Raw genomic sequence first — 19,310 nt, 5'->3', positions numbered from 1 at the left:
GCTCCACGTCATCCAAAATTGTCCACGTTTATGGCTTGAAAATTCGCCACACATGCGGGGGCGTGTTGAGAATATATACATCCCACGTGAAAAAAATGGGACCTTGCCTATGAGTTTATAAGGGTTTGGGTCACTCCATCTATTGTCAATTGGTTTTGGATGTGAACCAGAATACTAAGATATGTTAAAGGCACACTTTGTCAAGGCATTTATTTCAGGAGGGGTGATAATCCTATTTTTGGTGATTCTGCACTTCATCTTCAGGCTTACTATGATGCAAATTGGGCAGGTGACCCTAATGATAGAAAATCTACTACTGGTTTTGTTGTTTTGTTGCATGGTTCTCCTATTTCTTGGTGTAGCAAGAAACAAACTGTTGTCTCTCGATCATCCACTGAAGCTGAGTATAGGAGCATGGCTGGCACCACTTCTGAAATTATGTGGCTACTTCATTTGCTTCATGATCTGCATATATCTTTTGCTGATATTCCAATCTTACACTGTGACAACATATCTGCTCTTGCCCTTGCCACAAATTCAGTTTATCACTCCAAGCTAAAACACATTGAAGTCGATGTGCATTTCACCATAAATCAGGTCAAGGCTGGATCCCTCAAACTTCAATTTGTCACATCCAAGGACCAACTTGCAGACCTGTTCACCAAGATTCTTTGCTCACCTCAGCATACTATCTCTGCGACAGCTTCATGTTGCTTGCCTCCCATTAAGCTGAGGAGGGGTGTTAACCATGTAGCTAGTTTGACAGTTTGACTAATTAGTTTGGCAATTAAGCTAATTAGGATTAATTATCAGTATTAAGCTTTCTATTAGTAATTAGCTCAGGTTATGTTTGTGAGCTGACACGTGTCAGTTATATCTTCCTCTATCTAGCTACTATATAAACCCTGTATTGAACTTTTCGATCATTCTATTCAATACAGTTTGTTGATGTCATAATTTGGTTGGACAAATGCTTTTGACTTTTCAACCCATTCCACGTAGAACGCGTTGAAATGTCAAAGAGTCCATGTAGGACTCTGACCTTTCAACGCACTTAAACCCTTCATTTAGAAAGAAAAGGAATCCTTAGACATAAATAACCATGACTAGTGAGATGCCTAACCATGGTATGCCAATTCTTTAACCTTGGGCCTCCATCTCTTAGGTCTTGGACAGTCACCATGTTATTGACTTGTCGTCTTGGATGGCAAGGCCAGAGCATATCATGAGCTCACTACCAGAGAATCATAATCCAAAGGAATCAAGAGCCTCAACCCCCAAGACCAAGAGTCCGACCCCAAGCTTAGAAGCCACGACCTCCAAGGCTAAGGCCTCGACTGTCAAGATCATTCTTAGACAAAGTCATTGCAATGGAGACATAACTAGCGGAAATCAAGGGCCAATTCTTACCTACTAGGTCAGGTGTCATGCTCTGATGACAAGAATGCTCTATCAGCATGGCCCAAGAGTGATGTGAGGGGAAGAGACCAAATAGTGGTGACACATGTCACCAACTCTGTCAGATGGAGTGTCAGGAAGCAGAAATTATGGGGCTAACACCCTGATTTTTGGGAAGAACCCATGCCTTCCCTTACCATCTCAGCCATCCTTCTCCTATAAATACCACTCTTTCACAAGCAGAAAGGGACTTCAGCTCTCTCTTCTCTCCCAACACTATGCCATGAAGCTCTGCCAGGTAGATGCAGATTGGAGACCCAACATCAGGTGAAGGAAGTCTGGGGCGAGACTATCAGTTTCACCCAACAAAAGAGCTTGGAGGCCCAACATCAGGTGAAGGAAGTTCGAGGCGAGACTATAGTTTCACCCAACAATGGAGCTTGGAGGCCCAACATCAGGCGAAGGGAGCCCAAGGCCAAACTATCAGTTTCACCCAACAAATGAGCGTGGAGCCCCAACATCAAATGAAGGAAATCCGAGGCGAGACCATCCGTTTCACCCAACAAGGCAGCTTGGAGGCCCAACATCAAGCGAAGGGAGCCCAAGGCCAAACTATATCACTTTCACCCAACATAGGAGCTTGAAAGCCCAAGACCAGGCACAAGACCTCCGAGGCAGTATCTTCAGTAGTTCGGTCACAAGAGGTGTATGACCAAGACTAGGCGCAAGACCACCGAGTCCATACCTTTAGTCACACGAGGTAGACGACCAAGGCTACTTATGTTATCAAACTAATCAAAGGAAAAGATAGGCCTACTTCAAGAAAATAACCCCACCACTTTACACTTGGATTTCAACGAAATTTCCGTTGACTCGTTGATGCCAAAATTGGCACCAACACAGTTAGAGAGCTTTCTCTCTTTCTCTCTATTTTTGCTTCTTCTTCAAGCTTAGTCTTGCAAGCTTTCATAATTAACAATAGTTGCTCATGACAAAGGAGGAGCTGCTTAAGAAATTTTTGAAGATACAGTATCTCAACAATTTTGTAGGGTTATAGGTGATCTTTATTTGATTTTGCCGGCTTCAAAATCGGAAATTTAAATAAAAATGATATATTCATCCTCGCCGTTAACATAATAGTGCTTATACAGAAACACATGCATCTGCAATTTCCATGTCCGTAGTACAACGGCCAAAAATGTTAAAAAGAGTTAAAATATTCTGCTGTACATCAAAGTAATATACTTCTTTTTCAAATTGAAACTTTCAACAGGAAAACCAATCTAGAGTAGATTATAGAGGGAACAATGCAGGCAACCTACAAAACTGTACTTGTACAGTGCCATCTACACATTAGCACTTCACGGTTAATTAGCGAGAGGTCAAAGAGTAGGTTTAGTGAGGGGCACATCCAGGAGGGCAGGGATATGATTGATTTATTCCGAGATTTGTCCACTGTATGCATAAATAGCGCTACCATTAGCCGGAATACCAAACTGCACAGGATGTCCATGACTAGCATGAACTTCATGCTTGTTGACGGCAGTACCAAACTGTCCACGGAATCCATAACTTCCATGTGTCCAAGTTGATGAACTTGGATTCGGATAGTCAGGGTGGTCCAGGTTTCTATCAGCTAATATAGATGTTCTTTGAAATTTATTTTTACACTGCTGTTGGTGACCAAACCTGGGGGCAAACGTGCTGTTTGGACGTTTATTCCCTTTTTTCTGCTGTTGTTTAACTTTGGTGGCTTTCTGCTCTTGTTGTTCTTGCTGTTTAACCTTGGAGGCGTTTTTCTCTTGTTGCTGTTCTTGTTCTTCAACCTTATTGGAGGCTTTCTGCTGTACTTTTTCTTGTAGTTCAGCCTCAGAGGTTTTCTGTTCTTTTTGCTGTTCTTGTTGTTCACCCTTGGAGGCTTTCTGCTCTACTTGTTCATGTACTTCAACATTTTTCAGCACTTTTCGCTGTTGTTGTTCAACCCTTAAAACAAGAGAAGATGACACTAAACGTCTCCGCTCCTTAACAACTTCAAGTACAGCAATTTGTGATTCAATTTCCTCAGGTGGACATTCAGACTCGAGGTTGTAATCTTTGATACATTGAATAACAACTCGTAGATCTGCTATATGCTGGTCTGTAATCTTATCCTGCGAGGAAAAAAGTGAAAATTCAAGTTTTGATAGATTTTCGTTAGAGATTCTAGATATAACTATTTAGGAAGCACAATTGAATATCCAAAGAAGAGATATATAAGGCACCTTTTCATCCAGCGATTTCTTTCTCTTGGTTCTATTCCTGCAGCACTTCTTTCCATTATCAACATATTCTTTTAAGAATTGTACTGGGGGGAACTTGTCAAATAACTTCATGGTGTAAATCAATCCAACAGCCTCAATCAGTCTCTTCTTTCCAATAAGATCATAAATAATACTTCTCAAAGCAGAATAAGCAGAATCACAGGCTTCACGACACTGCTCATTTTGAAACCCCTGCAAATTCCTTGCATCAATAGTGGCAGCTTGCTGAAGATTTGGAGAAGAGATCGTTGCTTCATTTTGGGCTACCGGAGATTCTGTCTTTCTAATTTTCATAGGAGAACAGATGTTGCTATTTGCTACGCAGTTGTAACGAAAACAGAAAGTCAGTGACTTAGATATCAATGAAACTTATAGCAGTGCTACTAATGCTTTCAGTCAAGTGGTGAGTTGTGGGGCGGGATGAGCATAACTACTAGTACTACCTAGTAAACTACAAGGTACACGCAAAATCTATGATAACAAGATCTAGGATGACATGGTATCAGATGCAGAGTATATGTGGGCGAATATCTGTCAACTTAGATTCTTAGGAGACAATTGAGAAGAAAACATGAAACAAAAGATGCTATTAGTGATAAGCCTTAAACAGCATAGTTACAAAAATCGTGGAAATATGGAATCATCATGCAGAGAATAGCAATGAGGCCTAAAGAGTAAACAATTCTGATATCTGTCATTATGTCATCTAAAATCATAGCTTACGAAAACCTCGTAGAGTAATATAACTATTCTATAGTGCTGCTCTGAAACACAAAAATCATTAGGCATATCCAATATGGAATGTACCCAATGTTACCTTACTATAAGCATTGGGTCACCCTTTACTCCACATCAAAGGCATCAGTACTACTATAATAAACTACAGATGGAGCAGAAGAACAAAAGGTTGTTAATGGAATTTCAGAGATAATGTGGAGTTATGGAAAATATTCTACAATAAGCATTTAGTAATGTAGAATCAGAACAGAGAAAGTAATTATATTGGTAAGTGAAGCACAGAGATTTCAAAACAAAAGACTCCAAGCTACACTCCTGATCAGGAAATTGCAATAGGATTGACAATTTCTGAAATTGTCTGTTGAGATCCAAACTTGGCCTAAGAATGGAAAGGTTGGACAACACTAAACCAATTAAGGACTGAAGAGGGTTAATGTTTATAGAATGTTACAATTCTATAAAAGGCAAAGAAGTATTCTAAAGCCTATAACATGCATGTTCAGGACAATATTGTACAATGAAATTTACTCCAATATCATGTAAAGTGATTTTTTCCTTTAATCATTAACTCATTCCATAACATGTCGAGAGCATATTGCTGGTGATATAGACTTCTATGTACTGACTTAAAAAGAGTAAGAAGAATCAGAAATAACCCCTAAACAAGTAACTAATCAGAAAACCAATATTTTTTTTTTTCAAAGACCATATCCTAAGATACAAAATTTAAGTTGCTAAAAAGAGAAGCATTGAGTGTGGATTGTAAAATAGGGAGTATAAATCTCACTCCCCCATACAAAATATAAATCAGATATAAAGAGCTTACCATGTGCCTTATCTGTGGTAGCAAGGGCCCGTGATAATTCTGTCGCTTGTTCATGCTGAGCAACTATATCAAGAAGACTTTGAAGCTCCTTCTCGTTATAAGCAGAGGTCAATCCATAAGTAGTAACAAGCCGCAAAAAACCCAAAATCTCCAACCAATTCTCACTCTCCACTTTCATCTTAGCCTTCCAATCACTGGCCAACTTCATTGCTTCTTCTCTGACCTCTGGATTAGTTTGGGGTGAGACTCTCTTTAATTCTTCCAACAAAAGAATGCATGTCCTTCTAATAAGCACCAAATCAAACTCCTTGTTCTCGACAGTCAAATTTGAAGTGTAAAACCCTTGCATTGCATCCAAAACCAATTTTGCTGGTTCTGATGACTTCTGTTGGAGAAAGGATGAGATCTTATTGCTTATTAAATCATTTCTCTTCATATGCTCATACACGAACAACTGCAAACTTCTACCATCAGTAATATTGATGTTGGATTGATCACTTGCAGATGAAGAAACAATGGCATTGTCAGCTGGAGCCTTTTCCAATGGCCCCATCTTCACTTGAGCAACAACACCAAATTGTTTCTTCGTCAACTCAAGCTCTTTGGCCTCCTGTTTAAGTTGACACTCTTTAACTTTCAGTTCCGAGGAGAGTGAATTCAAATCCTTTCCGCGTTGTTGAACCCATTTTTTAAATTCCTCCATTTTAGACTCTATTTGCTTCTCTTTCAATTCAACTTCCCTCTCTTTAAATTCAAGCTTGCAGGACCACCCCTCCAGTTGTCTATTTCGCGCACTGTACTCTTTCACTTTCAATGTTTCCTCCTTCAATTTCTCCTCTTTCAATTTGAGCTCTTTCTCACATCCCTCAAGCAATCTCTGCAACGTTTTAATTTGCTCTTCTTTCACATCAAATTCTTTCTTCTTCCATTCAATCGACTCAAGAATCGCATCTAAGTCATTCTCTTTCGACTTAATACTCTCACGGTGTACATTCAACGATCGTTGTATCACTCTCACTTCCTCCTCCTTAGAGTTAACCAACTTAGATGTCACTTCAATACTCTTCTCAATCCAACTCAATTTCTCCTCTTTTGATTTTATTCTTCTCTCACATTCTTCGATTGACATCTGCGCCGCTTTAATTTCCTCTTCTTTTGACTCGATGATTTCGTTGCGCTCCACAATTGCCCCATCAATCACACTTAGTTGCTCCACTTTCAACTTAGCATCCTCACGGTACTTCTTCAGTTCCCTCTCCTTAGACTCAACCTCATTCAATTTCTCTTCAGTTCTTCTCTCAACCCAACTCAGTTTCTTCGCACGCTCTTGAATCCGTCTTTCGATCAAACTACACTCCCTCTCCTTGTCTATAACCAATTTCTGTACTTCCAAGACTCTCTTCTCTTCACGTTCAATCTCCTCACTATGCTTTTGAATCGATCTCTTTATTTCTATAACCTCTTGTACTTTCTCATCAATCAGCTTCTCAACTCCAAACAAGTCATTCATTTTGGATTCCATCTCCGACTTCAAGTTTGACTCCTTGGCTTCCAACTGCTTCTCTCGTTCCTGAAGCTCTTCGAAACGAGTCCGGATCGCATTCCGGGTCGAATCAAACTGTTCCTGGAGGTCTTTCCATTGAATGGTGAGAAAGAGCAAGGAAGACGCTTGGGAATGCAGGGTCTCGTACGCCTTGCCTAGACTCCTCTGCTTCAACTCCGATACTTTCAAATCGGATGCTATCTTCTCCATGCTCACTACGTTTGCTGTGACATAAAAAAAAAATAATAATAAAAAAACTAAGGCTTTGAAAAGTGAAAACCAGGAAAACCGTAAACCCTAATGGCGCTCTAGAGCGAGCTGTTAGGTGAGCTAACGTCAAAATGAAGAACAGAAGTAGCAGAGCAAATCTTGACTTCTGCTCCAGCAAATCCTATGTAATTAATGCTGCCATGTTGCATGACTTCTGTATTTACCTTTCACACTTAGCTATAGGCAATTTATACTGCTATATATATCCTCCAGTTTGGAGAAGAATACACTGGCAAAATACCATAAATCTCTATAATTGACATGGTATCAGAGCATTTTTGCTCTTGAGACCTATACCCATTTGTGCTCGAGCATTTTTTTTCTTCATCTTACTCAGTACCCAGCAAATATAACCATTACCCAGTACCCATAACCCATAACCAAGTTTTTTGCTCAAAGATCGAGCACAAGGTCATACCCAGAATACCAAGACCAAATTCTGTTCTTCACTATATGCAGCACCCAATACCATACTCTACCAGAAATACCCATTACCATATACCATATACCATACCTCGTCACTGTGCTTCCACTCGGCTCACCACCATCTCAAGATTTGCAGTGTTGCTCCACTCCCTCCTTTATACTGAAACTGATCGATTTGATTTGGCTCACAGTCTCCTCTGCTCTCTTCACCTTTGTCAAGACCGGAAAGACAACATCCAAGCTCTGCAAACCGAAGATAAAGTCGGGAATTGGACCCGAAAACCTATTACCTGTCAAGTAGAGGCTGTGCATATCCGACCTATCTGCAGCACCAGATTCCGGCGACCCAAGCACCGTCGATCCATCATCTCCCACTGCTACGAGGGAGCTGCTCCTTCCTTCCTTAGGGGGGGGGGGGGGGGGGGGAGTGTGGCAGACAAGCTTTTTTGCTTCTTTATTAAAAGGAAGAGTGTGGCAGCTTTTAATATCATAGAAATGGTTGCTGCCTCTTGTGCTCAAGTCAGCTTCATGCCTTCATCTTACTCAAGTCGACCTTGAACAAATGGGTCAATTTGGTAATCAATTTGCAATTCACTACCTAATGTGCACAATCGGTTGGTCATGGTAATCAATTTGGTAGTAAATTAAGGACAGAGGCTCTGATGAAGATCACTATAATGAGGACTAGTTGAAGACTTTTTTGTAAGACTCATTATTCAATCACATCTCAGCAAATTAACTATTAGATATTTAGATATTTATGAGTAGATCATTTCTGCAACTTTTCAATCAAATTGAAAATCGTTAAGACATTTCTAATAGTGATTTATCATTTATGAATATGAACGTTTCAAATTTGACAGATTTGGTTCATTCATTTATTTGATCTAGTTCGATACCTTAATGATTTCCAATTTTATTAGAAATTTGAAGAAGTGATCTGTTTATGAATATCTAAGCATCTAACGGTTGATTTGTCAAAATATAATCAAAAAATGGGTCTCACAACCATTAATCGAGAACTCTTCAACTAGTCCTCATTATTGTGGTCCTCATTAGAACCTCGCCCGTAAATTAAGACCCAATAAATCTACCAACTTAAATTTATAATTTAGAAGGACTTAAAATTAATTCCCTAAAGAGCATATAGCAGGTAGTAAATCTACAACATATGAAGTTTTGAGGAAATAACTCTGTAGAGACTATTTTTGTAGCTAATCAATGTGACTGATTATTTAGCTATATGAAGCTAAAACGCTAACCAACGTGTTACTACTAGGGGATTGCACTAAGGTATCTCAAGTATCTTTGGTTGCATAGTTTGTATAAGTTTCTTAGGACATTTTAGTGATGCAATGTCTAACACAAACACAAGATGACCTGTAACGTTCACAAAGAGGAGTTTAGGTACCAAGTATTTGAAATGGCTTACAATCGTCTTAGACCCATAAAGTGGAAGTTCGCTTGTTTTTTCAGTTGGAATGGAGAACTCTCTATATTTATGCAAACAACATGTGGAATATCTCTATCTGGTGTAAATTACATGAAGATACATAAAGACCATGCAAGTCAGTAAGTTAGAACCATGGGTCAGGAAAATGAATCTGATCAGATTAGAAATCTCAATATGGCTTTTGAAGGCCATACCCAGGGTGTCTATATACAAGAGGGCGAGGTTATGGAGGGTATGGACATATTCTAGGGAACTCATGATTAACGCCGTTGGCAGGCATGCTAAACTGCACGGGATAATTGTTGGAAGGAATACTAAACTGTCCATTGTAAAATGGAGAACCTGGATTTGGATTGTCAGGGTGCAATCCATATGGTCTCCCCGCTGATAAGGATGTCCGCTGAAATTTATGTTCCTGCTGTTGAAAGCTGGAATCAATTGTGCTGCACAAGCGTTTTTTCTGTTTTTGGTTCTTCCGATCCTCCATAAATTTCTGCAGCACAACCATTTGTTTCTCAATGCTCTCAGAAGGGTATTCAGACTCAAGGTTGTGATGTTTGATGCATTGAATAGCACGTCGTAGATCAGATATTCCTTCGGATACAACCTGATCCTGTTGATGGAGCATTTCTTTTCTCTCGCTATTTTCCATGCACTTCATAGCTTTCTCAACATATTCTTTTAAGACTTGAGCTGGAGGGAACTTGTCTAATAACTTGAATTTGTGAATGCGTCCATAAGCCTTCATCAGTTTCTTCCTTCCAATAAATTTCTGAATAGCAATAATAGCATTAGCTGGGACAGTGGTAGCTGGTTGAAGATTAGGAGAAGAAAAGATTGCTGCTGCAGAACTTTTCTCATTCTTAGTTTCGACATCAGGAGCTGCCTTATCTGTGGTACCAAGGGCTCGGGATAATTCAGTTGCTTGTTCATGTTGAGCTACTATATCAAGAAGACCTTGAAGCTCATTTGCATCAAAGGCAGAGGTCAATTCATATGTAGTAACAAGCCGCAAAAATCCCAAAACCTCTAACCAATTCTCAGTCCCCACCGTCATCTTAGCCTTCCAATCACTGGCCAACTTCAGTGCTTGTCCTCTCACCTGAGGATTAATTTGCGCCGAGACTCTCTTTAACTCTTCCAACAAAAGAATATATGTCCTTCTAATAATTACCAAATCAAACTCCCTATTGTCCACAGTCGAATTTGAAGGCTGAAACCCTTCCATTGCATCCAAAACCAATTTTGCTGGCTCTAATGACTCTTGTTGAAGAACAGCTGAGATTTCTTTGCTCACTGAATCATTTCTCTTCATATGCTCATACATGAATAGTTGCAAGCCTCTACCATCCCTGATATTGATTTTGGAATGATCACTTGCAGATGAAGCAACAATGGCATTGTTAGCAGCTGGGGTATTTTCCAATGGCTCACTTTTTACTTTCATTTGACAACCAAATTGTTTCTTTGTCAATTCAAGCTCTTTGGTCTGCTCTTCAAGTTGTCTCTCTTTCGCTTCGAGTTGCTTTTTGCGTTCTTGATGCACTTTTTCCATTGTATCACCTTTTACTTCCAGTTGTCTCTCTTTTGTTTCAAGTTGCTTTTTGCATTCTTGCTGCAACTTTTCCATTGTTTCACTTTTCACTTCAAGTTGCGTCTGTTCCACTTGAAGTCGCTGGGAGTCCACTTCCAATTGCTTTTCACGTTCTTGTAACGTACTTTCGACTGAACTAAGTTCCTTTTCCATCAACTGAAACTCATTGAGGGTCCTTTTATTAAGTGAATCAAGTTCCTCAGCTTTTGACAAAACTTGCTTCTCTTTCAATTCTAATTCTCTCTCTTTACGTTCGAGATTACAGGACCGCTCCTCCATTGATTTCTTTCGCAAGCAATGATCTTTCACTTTCAGTTCTAGTTCCCTCTTTAGTTCCACTCTTGACTTAAGCTCCTTAGAGGCTTCCACTACTGATTTCTTATGCTCTTTCAACTTCTCCTCTTTCAGTCTCTCCTCTCTCAGTTTCTGCTCTTCTTTGACACGCTCTTGTTTCAGATCAAATGCTTTCTTCTTCTCCTCAATTGCCAATTTCAACTTCTCTTCGATACTCTTCCCAATCCGATTCAATTTCTCCTCTTTCACTTTAATTTGCTTTTCTTTCAAATCAAATTCTACACCCTGCTCCTTAACCGCCCTCTGAATCTGATTCAGTTCCTCACGAGATTTCTTCAACTTCTCTTCTATATTCCTCTCAACCCCATTCAATTCTTGGATTCGTCTCTCTATTCGTCTTTCCTTGGCTCCAAGCTCTTTCTCTGATTCGCTATGCTCTTTTATCAATAACTGGAGCGAATTTAAGTAGTGCTTGCTGTCTATAGCCTCTTTTTGTTTCTCCTTAATCAGCTTTTCGAGTCCAAACGCCTCATTGACTTCGGACTGGATCTTTAACTCTTTGGCCTCCAACTGCTTCTCTCGTTCCAGGAACTCATTTGCTTTGGACTCCATCTTTAACTCTTTGGCATCCAACTGCTTCTCTCGTTCATGGAGCTCTTCAAGTTGGGTCTGGGTCGCATCCCGGATCGAATCTAAGCGTCCCTCCAGTTCCTTCCACTGAAGGGTGAAGACTAGCATGGAAGATGCTTGGGAGTGCAAGCTCTCGTGCATCTTTCTCATATTGTTCTTCTTCAACTCATACTCCTTCGAATCCAATGTCATCTTCTCCATAATCTGCTTGCTGGTGAGGAAAAAAAAAACAACAAAACACTAAGATCTTAGGATCTTAAAGTAGAAGGTTAGAAAAACAAGAAAGCCCAAAATCACTAACTTTGCCGTCTGCACGGGAGGAGAAAGCCTAAAGTTTAAATAAGCTGAATCGCTAACGTCGCTCTCTGCAGGGAGACGAGAAAGCCTATCCTAGAACGTAACAGGTGAGCGTGAGCTGGTGAAAACTAGCAGCAGCAAATCTGGACTGCTGCTCCAACAAATCTTGTTCAATTAATGCAGCTACAATGCATGACTTTCTGTATTTATCTTTCACACTTTGCATATATATATATATATAACAGAAAAAATGTTATAGTTTTTTTTTTTTTTTTTGTAAGCCAAAACAGAAAAAATGTACCAAAATGACCCTGAAATATTAAAAAACTATACAACTCATAAAACAGATAGGGGTGATATAGTCAAAGTACAAAATAAACAGAAAATATAAAAAAAAGGTAAAAATGAGAAACAGATAATCAAACTACCCACTTCTATTATTCTATGAAAAACTACCCACTCCTATAAATAACTTCTCACTCCCTATTAAAACTACTCACTTCTATCATTTCTGTAAATTTTCAGCCAAACCAGTGACCGTTAAGGTATCAAACTAAATTGATGACGAACTAAATCTGTTAAATTTAAAATCATACTTATAATCTTAAATCGCAATTTTGAATATCTTAATGATCACCGATTTGATTGAAAATTTATATAAATGTACTATACATTAGGACCTAAAAACTGAACGGTTGAGATGCCGGAATGTGATCGGAAAGTTGGTTTATGCCCTATCCCTATAAAAGACGAAAAAAAGAAATCCCTCACTAAAAGGGCCTGTATATATGTATATATAGTCAGTTTGGAGAAGATACGGGCAATTATACCATAAATCCCTATAATTGACATGGTATCAGAGCAGTTTTGCTCTTGAGACCGATACCCATATTCCGCTGCCAGAAATAAGAGAAGAAGTTTGTCCTTCATCTTCCCAATATCCAGAAAATTAGCCATACCAACACCCCCAACAGAAGAATTTTGTTTCTTCATCTTACCCATTACCCAGAACCAAGCTTTTTGCTCAAAGATTGAGCAGAAGCTCATACCATAAAATACCAAGATTCTTTACTATACCCAGCAATACCATACTCTACCAGCCATACCCATATACCATTACCAGATTTAACAGAAAATACCAGTACCTGTCGAGCTTCTTGTTGTTCTTTGATTCCATATCTTTCGAGTTGATGACCCAGTTGTAAGGGTCCCGGCCGGAGTTGACGAAGTCGTTGAACAAACGATCAATTAAAGCTTCTGAGATTGGCGTCGTTGCATTTGTACGAGATTCCGGCGACTCGAGCAATCGCCGCTGTACCCAGACCTCCGACGAGCAGACGCCGAACCCACAGCTGCGATATTTCTGGGTTCTAATCTAAACTACTTTTGAACACAGCCTGGGTTCTCCGATCTCCCCGCCAAGCTCCGCTCCGCCTCGCCGATTACTTGCCGCTGTTTGAGAACGCTGCCGGACAGGTTTCGGCGAGTTTGAAGACGAAAGTGGCCGGAAGCAAGGGCCAATTGGAGGAGACGGTGCCGGAGTATGTTCAGATTTTTTGACCTCCAGAGAAGATACGCTTGTTGCTCAAAGGAAGGAAAAGAAAGCAAAAGAAGGAAAAGTCTCTCTTGCCAGCGTTGGCATGCCAGTGGGAGACATAAAGGAAGAAAACCTTTTTCTTTTTCTTTTTCTTTTTTGGGTTACACCTTTCTTTTTCTTTTTTAAAGCCGTATCCCACATTTTTTTTTTGTTCTCCCACATTTTAGACACATTTTTTATTCTCCCACCAAGCACCCACCATACCAAGCATTAACCTATTAAAGAAAGAGTCAAGATAGGTTTCGAAAAGGGTAGGAGAAGGGAAAAAAAAAGAAGGTAAATTAGATTAGAAATCTTATATGCTTGTAACGTTGAGCGTACTCACCCAACACAAATAAGTCTATTCAATTAATGTGATGTCTAGACCAATAATCGAATAAGAGAAATGTAACAAAAAGGTTGAAAAGTGAGTATTGCTCCATCAAAATCTTAATCATCCTTACCTGGTCGCATTAAAAGGAGTTACTGAAATATTGCGCGATAGGCAACACACAGGGATCAGATTCTTCTTCTCTTTACTTAGTAAGTATTGAACCATGGTTCTCGATGCAGTACCCGCTGATTCATCCCACACATCAGCAACCAACTCCGAATCTTCTTCTCAATATAAAGGGCGATCGTCATCCAATGATCATGGGCCTATTGCTCCAGAAAAATTGGATGGCACCAATTTTATTTCTTGGTCTAAACATGCCAAGTTGAACATAACTGGCCGAGGTAAAGTTGGCTATCTCACCAGCAAGAAGAAAGCACCATCTGAAGAAGAAGAAGATGAGGAGGGTTATGAAATTTGGTTGAAGAAGACAATCTTGTTCAAGCACGGCTCCTCAACTCCATGCACAAGGATGTCAGAGCAAATTATGAAAGCTTGGACACAGTTAAAGAAATTTAGGATGCTTTCAAAACTACTTTTTCAGTAGCTCAAGATGATACAAGAAACTATGAGTTGCAAATTGCTTCTATTTCCACTAAACAGAATGGAGCTCATCTTCATGGCTATTACAGCAATATGAAGAAAATATGGCAATATTGGATCCTCTCTGGCTCAAGGATGCAGATTCTATCACCTACATGACTAATAGAGTCACTAAACACTGTGTCTATTTCTTTTTGAAGAGACTAGACCTTCACCTTTATGGAGTCCCGAGTATAATCCTAAACACCAAGCCGTTGCTGTAATACCCCGAAAAATCCAAATTAACTTCCATGGATTTTTAGAAATGATTTCACGATAGTGGGAGCGAGTACGAAGCTTGGAGAAGTTGTGGAATTAGTTCGAACGATTTTATTTTCGAAAACGAACGTTTTTTTAGGGGGTCAACAAAGTTGACTTTTTATACGTTCAAAATTTGGGAAAACTTCCTTCATGAAAGTTGTAGAGCTCGTCGATACGAGTTCGTGGACATGTGGAACGCAATATTCGGAATTCGTATGAATAAGTTACGAATATTTGAAAATAAGGTTTTTTCTATAAATAGTCAAAAAAATTCAATTCTGTCATTAAGGACAGAATTTTGTTATTTTTGCTGAACAGTCCCCCCCCTTCCTCCGGTTTCTCTCTCTCCCTCACCCTCAGACCCGAAGACATTCGGCCGACCCGACCCGGACCCATCTCTCTCCTCCGGCGTCCTCCGGCCACGACCCGGCCATCCCTGGCTTCGCCGTGAGTCGTCCAGTCGCCTGGTGCCATCGCCTTGCATCGACGCTGCCCCCAGACGTGGATCGAAGCCCCCCAGAGCCTAGCATTCGACCCGACCGGATCTTGGCCGTGCCGGCGTTGCACGGGCCGATCCTCCCCATTTTCGTGATCTCCTCCTCATGCTGATCATCCCCATGTAAGCCTTTCATCACGATTTTGTGTATAGAACGCTAGATCATGGTTTGACTTTTTCAACGTCCCAGATTCAATCTGATCAAATCAGACGCACCAGATTAATCCAAATTTCAAAGCTTGATCTAGGACGATCTAGGCCAAACCAGACTTAGCTCCAGGTATGGAAGTCGATCACCCTTTCATTTTGAACAAGTTTGTAGTTGGTCGCCTTGCCATCGGAGGTGGTTGACCCGGAGTTGACCGCCGCGTTGACCGCCCACTGACCACCGCTTGTGGCGGCGCGTCAGACCATATTTCGAGTTTTCATTATCTAGGCGATGATCTATGCATCCATACGAGCGTTTTGATATATAACATGGTCATGTTAGAAAAAGTTGATAAATAGTGGATTTACGTTTTTACGTTACTATTTACGGTTTTTACGTTTTATCTTCGGTTTACGATCTGTGAAGATCAGACCATCGGTTTTACTTCAAATTTAGATATGTTGATCGTATGACTGTCCCGATGACTTTGTGAGGTCACGGGCGAAGATCCGACCGTTGGATCTTCGTATAATTGTAAAACAGTAATTCGGAAGGCGATTCGTGAGAATCTGACCGTCGGATTTTCATATAAAATTATGGAGATATTAGTAAGGGCAATTCAGGAAGATCGGACCATTGGATCTTTGTGATAATATTGGAGGATGATCCTAAGGGCGATCCGTGAGGATCCGACCGTTGGATCATCATATAATTTCGATCCGACCGTTGGATCATCGTTTAATTTCAATCTGACCGTTGGATCATCGTTTAAGTACGTTTATGAGTTGTTGGCTAAGTTAAGATCATTATTGGATTAGGTGATCGATGGATTGATTTGGTGGACGATTCGGATTGATATATTTGGCTTTTTAGAAGACGCAGCTGGATTAGAGGTGAGTAAACCTCACGTGGTTCATATTACGAACCGAATAAATTTAATTACTTTATTTTTGTCGCAATTGTGTGAAAATATTTATGGAATAAATATTTGTTTTAAATCATATGGACTTGATCAACTACGGTCCATAGGTAAGTAAAATGATTTTATTATACAAATGAATTTCACGGTTTTTATGCTTGAACTATAGTTGGTATTAGTGGTCATCCCTGAGCGGATGATTACGTATATATATATTTACGTGGAATATATATATTGGTTGACGTGTGATTGGTGTGATGAAATAATTGAGAATGAATTGGATATTATTCAAGCTATTAATCTCGCATTTAATTGTTGAATAATGAAATGTTGATCATGTGGTGTGAAAGCTATTTTATATGCCCAATTGTGAATATGTGGAAATTATTTTAAGAAATAAAGATTTGTCTTGAAATAATGTCTCTTTATGTGGGTGTACATATACATATATACGATCTATAAATCATAAAGATTGTATTTTGTGATTTTGATTATGTCTGAGAAGTACAATTGTGAAGCCGGGTGTTATCTACTACCCCGTGCTTAAGTGAATTACTGGTAAATGTGTTTTGGTGTTATGTGGAAGTTAGCCTTGGGCCCTAGTCCCTACAGATAGTGCACTATTATACTCATAGGTATAGTGGACATTTGAGTATACATACTTAGGTATAGTGGACCTTGAGTATGCTGCGGCTTTCCCATGCTTTGGTATAGTGGACCCTAGCATGTGGATTCCCGTGCTTTGGTATAGTGGACCCTAGCACGTGGATTTATGATTTGTTACCAGTCAACCTGGCTATCCCGTGTTTTGGTATAGTGGACCCTAACACGTGGATTTATTGATTTGTTACCAGTTAATCCGAAAATTCACTAAAATGAAAAGTGTACTTATATTATTTTGATCAAATATCTATCTGTGATATATTGTTAATATGTGAAGGTGTTAGTGAAAAGAGAATCAAGCATGCTTTGCTTTAATGTTATTTCACATATTAATGTTGCAATAGTTGTTGGTTGTGATCAGTCAAATGTTGAGTTTTAAAAGAGAGTATCGAGAATATACTTGCTTTTATGTTTATGTGATTTTTGGAGTTACCGTGTGACTGTGTTGATTGTTTACTTGAGTTATAATAAATATAATTGAATAAATCAACAGTTCTTTCTTGTTTACTCATACGGGCTGTCAAAAGCTTACCGGGTTTTGTGTTGTTGCAATTCCCGGTACACTATTCAAATTGTGTAGCGGGTAATCTCACAGGTCAGGAGAATCAGAGCAGTGATCGTGCGGTTTAGAGTATTAGTATTAGATTTACAGCATTTGTTTTGTGAGGAGAATTATACTCATTTGAGTTTTACTATTTGATTTGGTGAGAGTGTGCTGTAATAAGTAGCTTGAGGATTTGGTTTATGTAATATCAAGAGGTGTAACTAGTGGTTGTTTCTGAGAGAAAAATTCAGAACGTTATTTGTATTGTTATTAGTCATGTTCCGGATTTGAATCCTTATTTCAAAAATTCGGGGTGTAACAGTTGCCTTCCATAGAAGAGACTAATTCTCAAATCAGTGCTGAGCATAATAGAATCCAAAAGATGATGTCTGATACAAAGTACGAAGGATCTGTCATGGTTGCCCGATACCGACCACCGCATGTCCGTGAATTCCATCCTTCTTCATCTACATCACCCAGGAAAACACCCTCTCCAGAACACATGAATCACTCTATTAATTCCACTTTTACCTTCATGGCCACTTCAAGTACACCTTTTGTCTCTGCTATCAAGTAACTCTGACTTTAATTGGAAGGATATGTAGATAATTGATTCAGGTGAAACAGGCTATATGACTAATAACTCTAGCAATATTCACCAATTAACTCCAGTTCGCCAGTCTGGCGTAACTAATGCCAATGGCAATTCCTATTCCATTATTGATGTTGGGTCTATCACTCTTACAGACTCCATTACCCTTTATACTGTGTTACTTGTTCCTTCCCTATCTCATAATCTCTTGTCTGTCAAACAGATAACCAAACAATTTTATTGTTGTGTAATTCTTTGCCTTTGGTGTTGTATATTTAAGGACATCCTAACAGGAGAAACCATTGGGCGGAGTATTTAGAATGGGGGATTATACTACATGGAGATGAACACTGCTGGCAATTGTCATGTAAGTGAAGTGCATCAAATTCAAAAAAAAAAAAAAAAAACTCCCTGTAGATACCTACTAGCATTACTAGTTTGCTATCTCACCAAGCATAATTAACACCCTCTTTGGGACACCCACAAGCCATGGTAAGGCCCAACCGCTACTTGCATCTTGTAGCCCTATGTTCAAGCTACACTACGGTATCTGGAAGTGGCAAATCCGTCGCCGGGAAGCCACATTTCCGGCCTTGCCAACATGCCCTCGCAACTAGGCATTTCCACACTAGGATAGTTGTTGCTTGTCCCACATCGAAAACCATGTAAAGGAGAAGCATTCCTTCACTTATAAAAGGAACTCTCCTCCCACTTAGAAAGGGATTCCATATCTATCCCATTACACACTTTGTAATTCCCTTGGGCCGCAAGGCCCAAACACACATAGTTAAACATTCAAGTGGACGTAGTTTCCCGCTAAGGCGGGAAATGAACCACTATACTTCTTGTGTCGTTCTCTCTCTCTCTCTAAAGCTAACTAAAGATCCCACGGATCACTAACGTTAACATTGGCGCCGTCTGTGGGAAGCCAACACAAAGGCTTCGTCACTTATCACTGAGTTAAGTCATCTTAACGTATTCTTTGCGGCAACTTGTGCCATCGGCCAAGTCAACGCCAACCAATTCCGGTCAACGCTGACAAGGTTGGTCAATAGCGGTCAACGACCATCTCAAAAAAACAAAAAAATTTGCAAATCTTCTCTGGACACCCAGAGATTTGCTCTGGACACCGGCCACCTCCAAGCATCATCCTCCGCCAGCACCAATTGACAGCTCGCTGCCATGGCACTCAGGCACCTCCGCTAGCAAGCTTCGCTACACCATTAAGCAGCCGGACCGCCAGCCTAGCCCAGCGCCGGCATGACAGCGCCCGCTGCCGGCACTCCTCCGCTGACCAAGAGCACCGTTGAGCATATCTCCGCCGAGCTTCACCGCTAGCCCGAGCTTCACCATGCTCCGCTCCACC

The 19,310-nt window shown here is 40.0% G+C and overlaps 2 protein-coding genes across 4 annotated transcripts; both read right to left on the bottom strand.

The window, feature by feature from the left end:
- Positions 1–2,490: 2,490 nt before the first annotated feature.
- On the bottom strand, positions 2,491–8,224 carry LOC133722286 (uncharacterized). Its single transcript, XM_062149139.1, has 4 exons — positions 7,590–8,224; positions 5,263–7,029; positions 3,660–4,015; positions 2,491–3,548 (listed from the first exon to the last, which is right to left on the bottom strand). Exons 2-4 carry the CDS (start codon positions 7,013–7,015, stop codon positions 2,835–2,837), a joined length of 2,823 nt encoding a protein of 940 aa, XP_062005123.1. The 5' UTR covers positions 7,016–7,029; positions 7,590–8,224; the 3' UTR covers positions 2,491–2,834.
- A 775-nt stretch (positions 8,225–8,999) lies between these two features.
- On the bottom strand, positions 9,000–13,463 carry LOC133722287 (uncharacterized). 3 transcript variants are annotated; one of them, XM_062149140.1, is made up of 3 exons: positions 12,915–13,463; positions 11,774–11,857; positions 9,000–11,683 (listed from the first exon to the last, which is right to left on the bottom strand). In XM_062149140.1, the coding sequence occupies exons 1-3, from the start codon at positions 12,944–12,946 to the stop codon at positions 9,178–9,180; spliced, it is 2,622 nt and encodes an 873-aa protein (XP_062005124.1). In that variant the 5' UTR covers positions 12,947–13,463; the 3' UTR covers positions 9,000–9,177. The 3 variants fall into 3 exon arrangements, with proteins under 3 accessions (XP_062005124.1, XP_062005126.1, XP_062005125.1); XM_062149142.1 differs by having other exon boundaries at positions 11,774–11,862; positions 12,915–13,460; XM_062149141.1 differs by lacking the exon at positions 11,774–11,857 and having other exon boundaries at positions 12,915–13,459.
- Positions 13,464–19,310: the final 5,847 nt, after the last annotated feature.

Source organism: Rosa rugosa, chromosome 7 (assembly GCF_958449725.1).
Source record: "Rosa rugosa chromosome 7, drRosRugo1.1, whole genome shotgun sequence".
Classification (NCBI taxonomy): domain Eukaryota; kingdom Viridiplantae; phylum Streptophyta; class Magnoliopsida; order Rosales; family Rosaceae; genus Rosa; species Rosa rugosa.
The sequence above is the reverse complement of the archived record's forward strand: the minus strand, read 5'-3'. Positions and strand labels throughout refer to the sequence as shown.

What these genes read in the sequence shown, in the direction of transcription:
- LOC133722287 (XM_062149140.1), bottom strand. Translation starts at nt 12,946, where the DNA reads ATGGAATCAAAGAACAACAAGAAGCTCGACAG. An exon ending in AACAACAAGAAGCTCGACAG is followed by an intron (nt 11,858 to 12,914) that starts GTACTGGTATTT and finishes GTTCTAGGATAG; the next exon opens with GCTTTCTCGTCTCCCTGCAG. An exon ending in CCTCCCGTGCAGACGGCAAA is followed by an intron (nt 11,684 to 11,773) that starts GTTAGTGATTTT and finishes TTTCCTCACCAG; the next exon opens with CAAGCAGATTATGGAGAAGA.
- LOC133722286 (XM_062149139.1), bottom strand. Translation starts at nt 7,015, where the DNA reads ATGGAGAAGATAGCATCCGATTTGAAAGTATCGGAGTTGAAGCAGAGG. An exon ending in TACCACAGATAAGGCACATG is followed by an intron (nt 4,016 to 5,262) that starts GTAAGCTCTTTA and finishes ACAACTGCGTAG; the next exon opens with CAAATAGCAACATCTGTTCT. An exon ending in AGAAATCGCTGGATGAAAAG is followed by an intron (nt 3,549 to 3,659) that starts GTGCCTTATATA and finishes TTTTCCTCGCAG; the next exon opens with GATAAGATTACAGACCAGCA.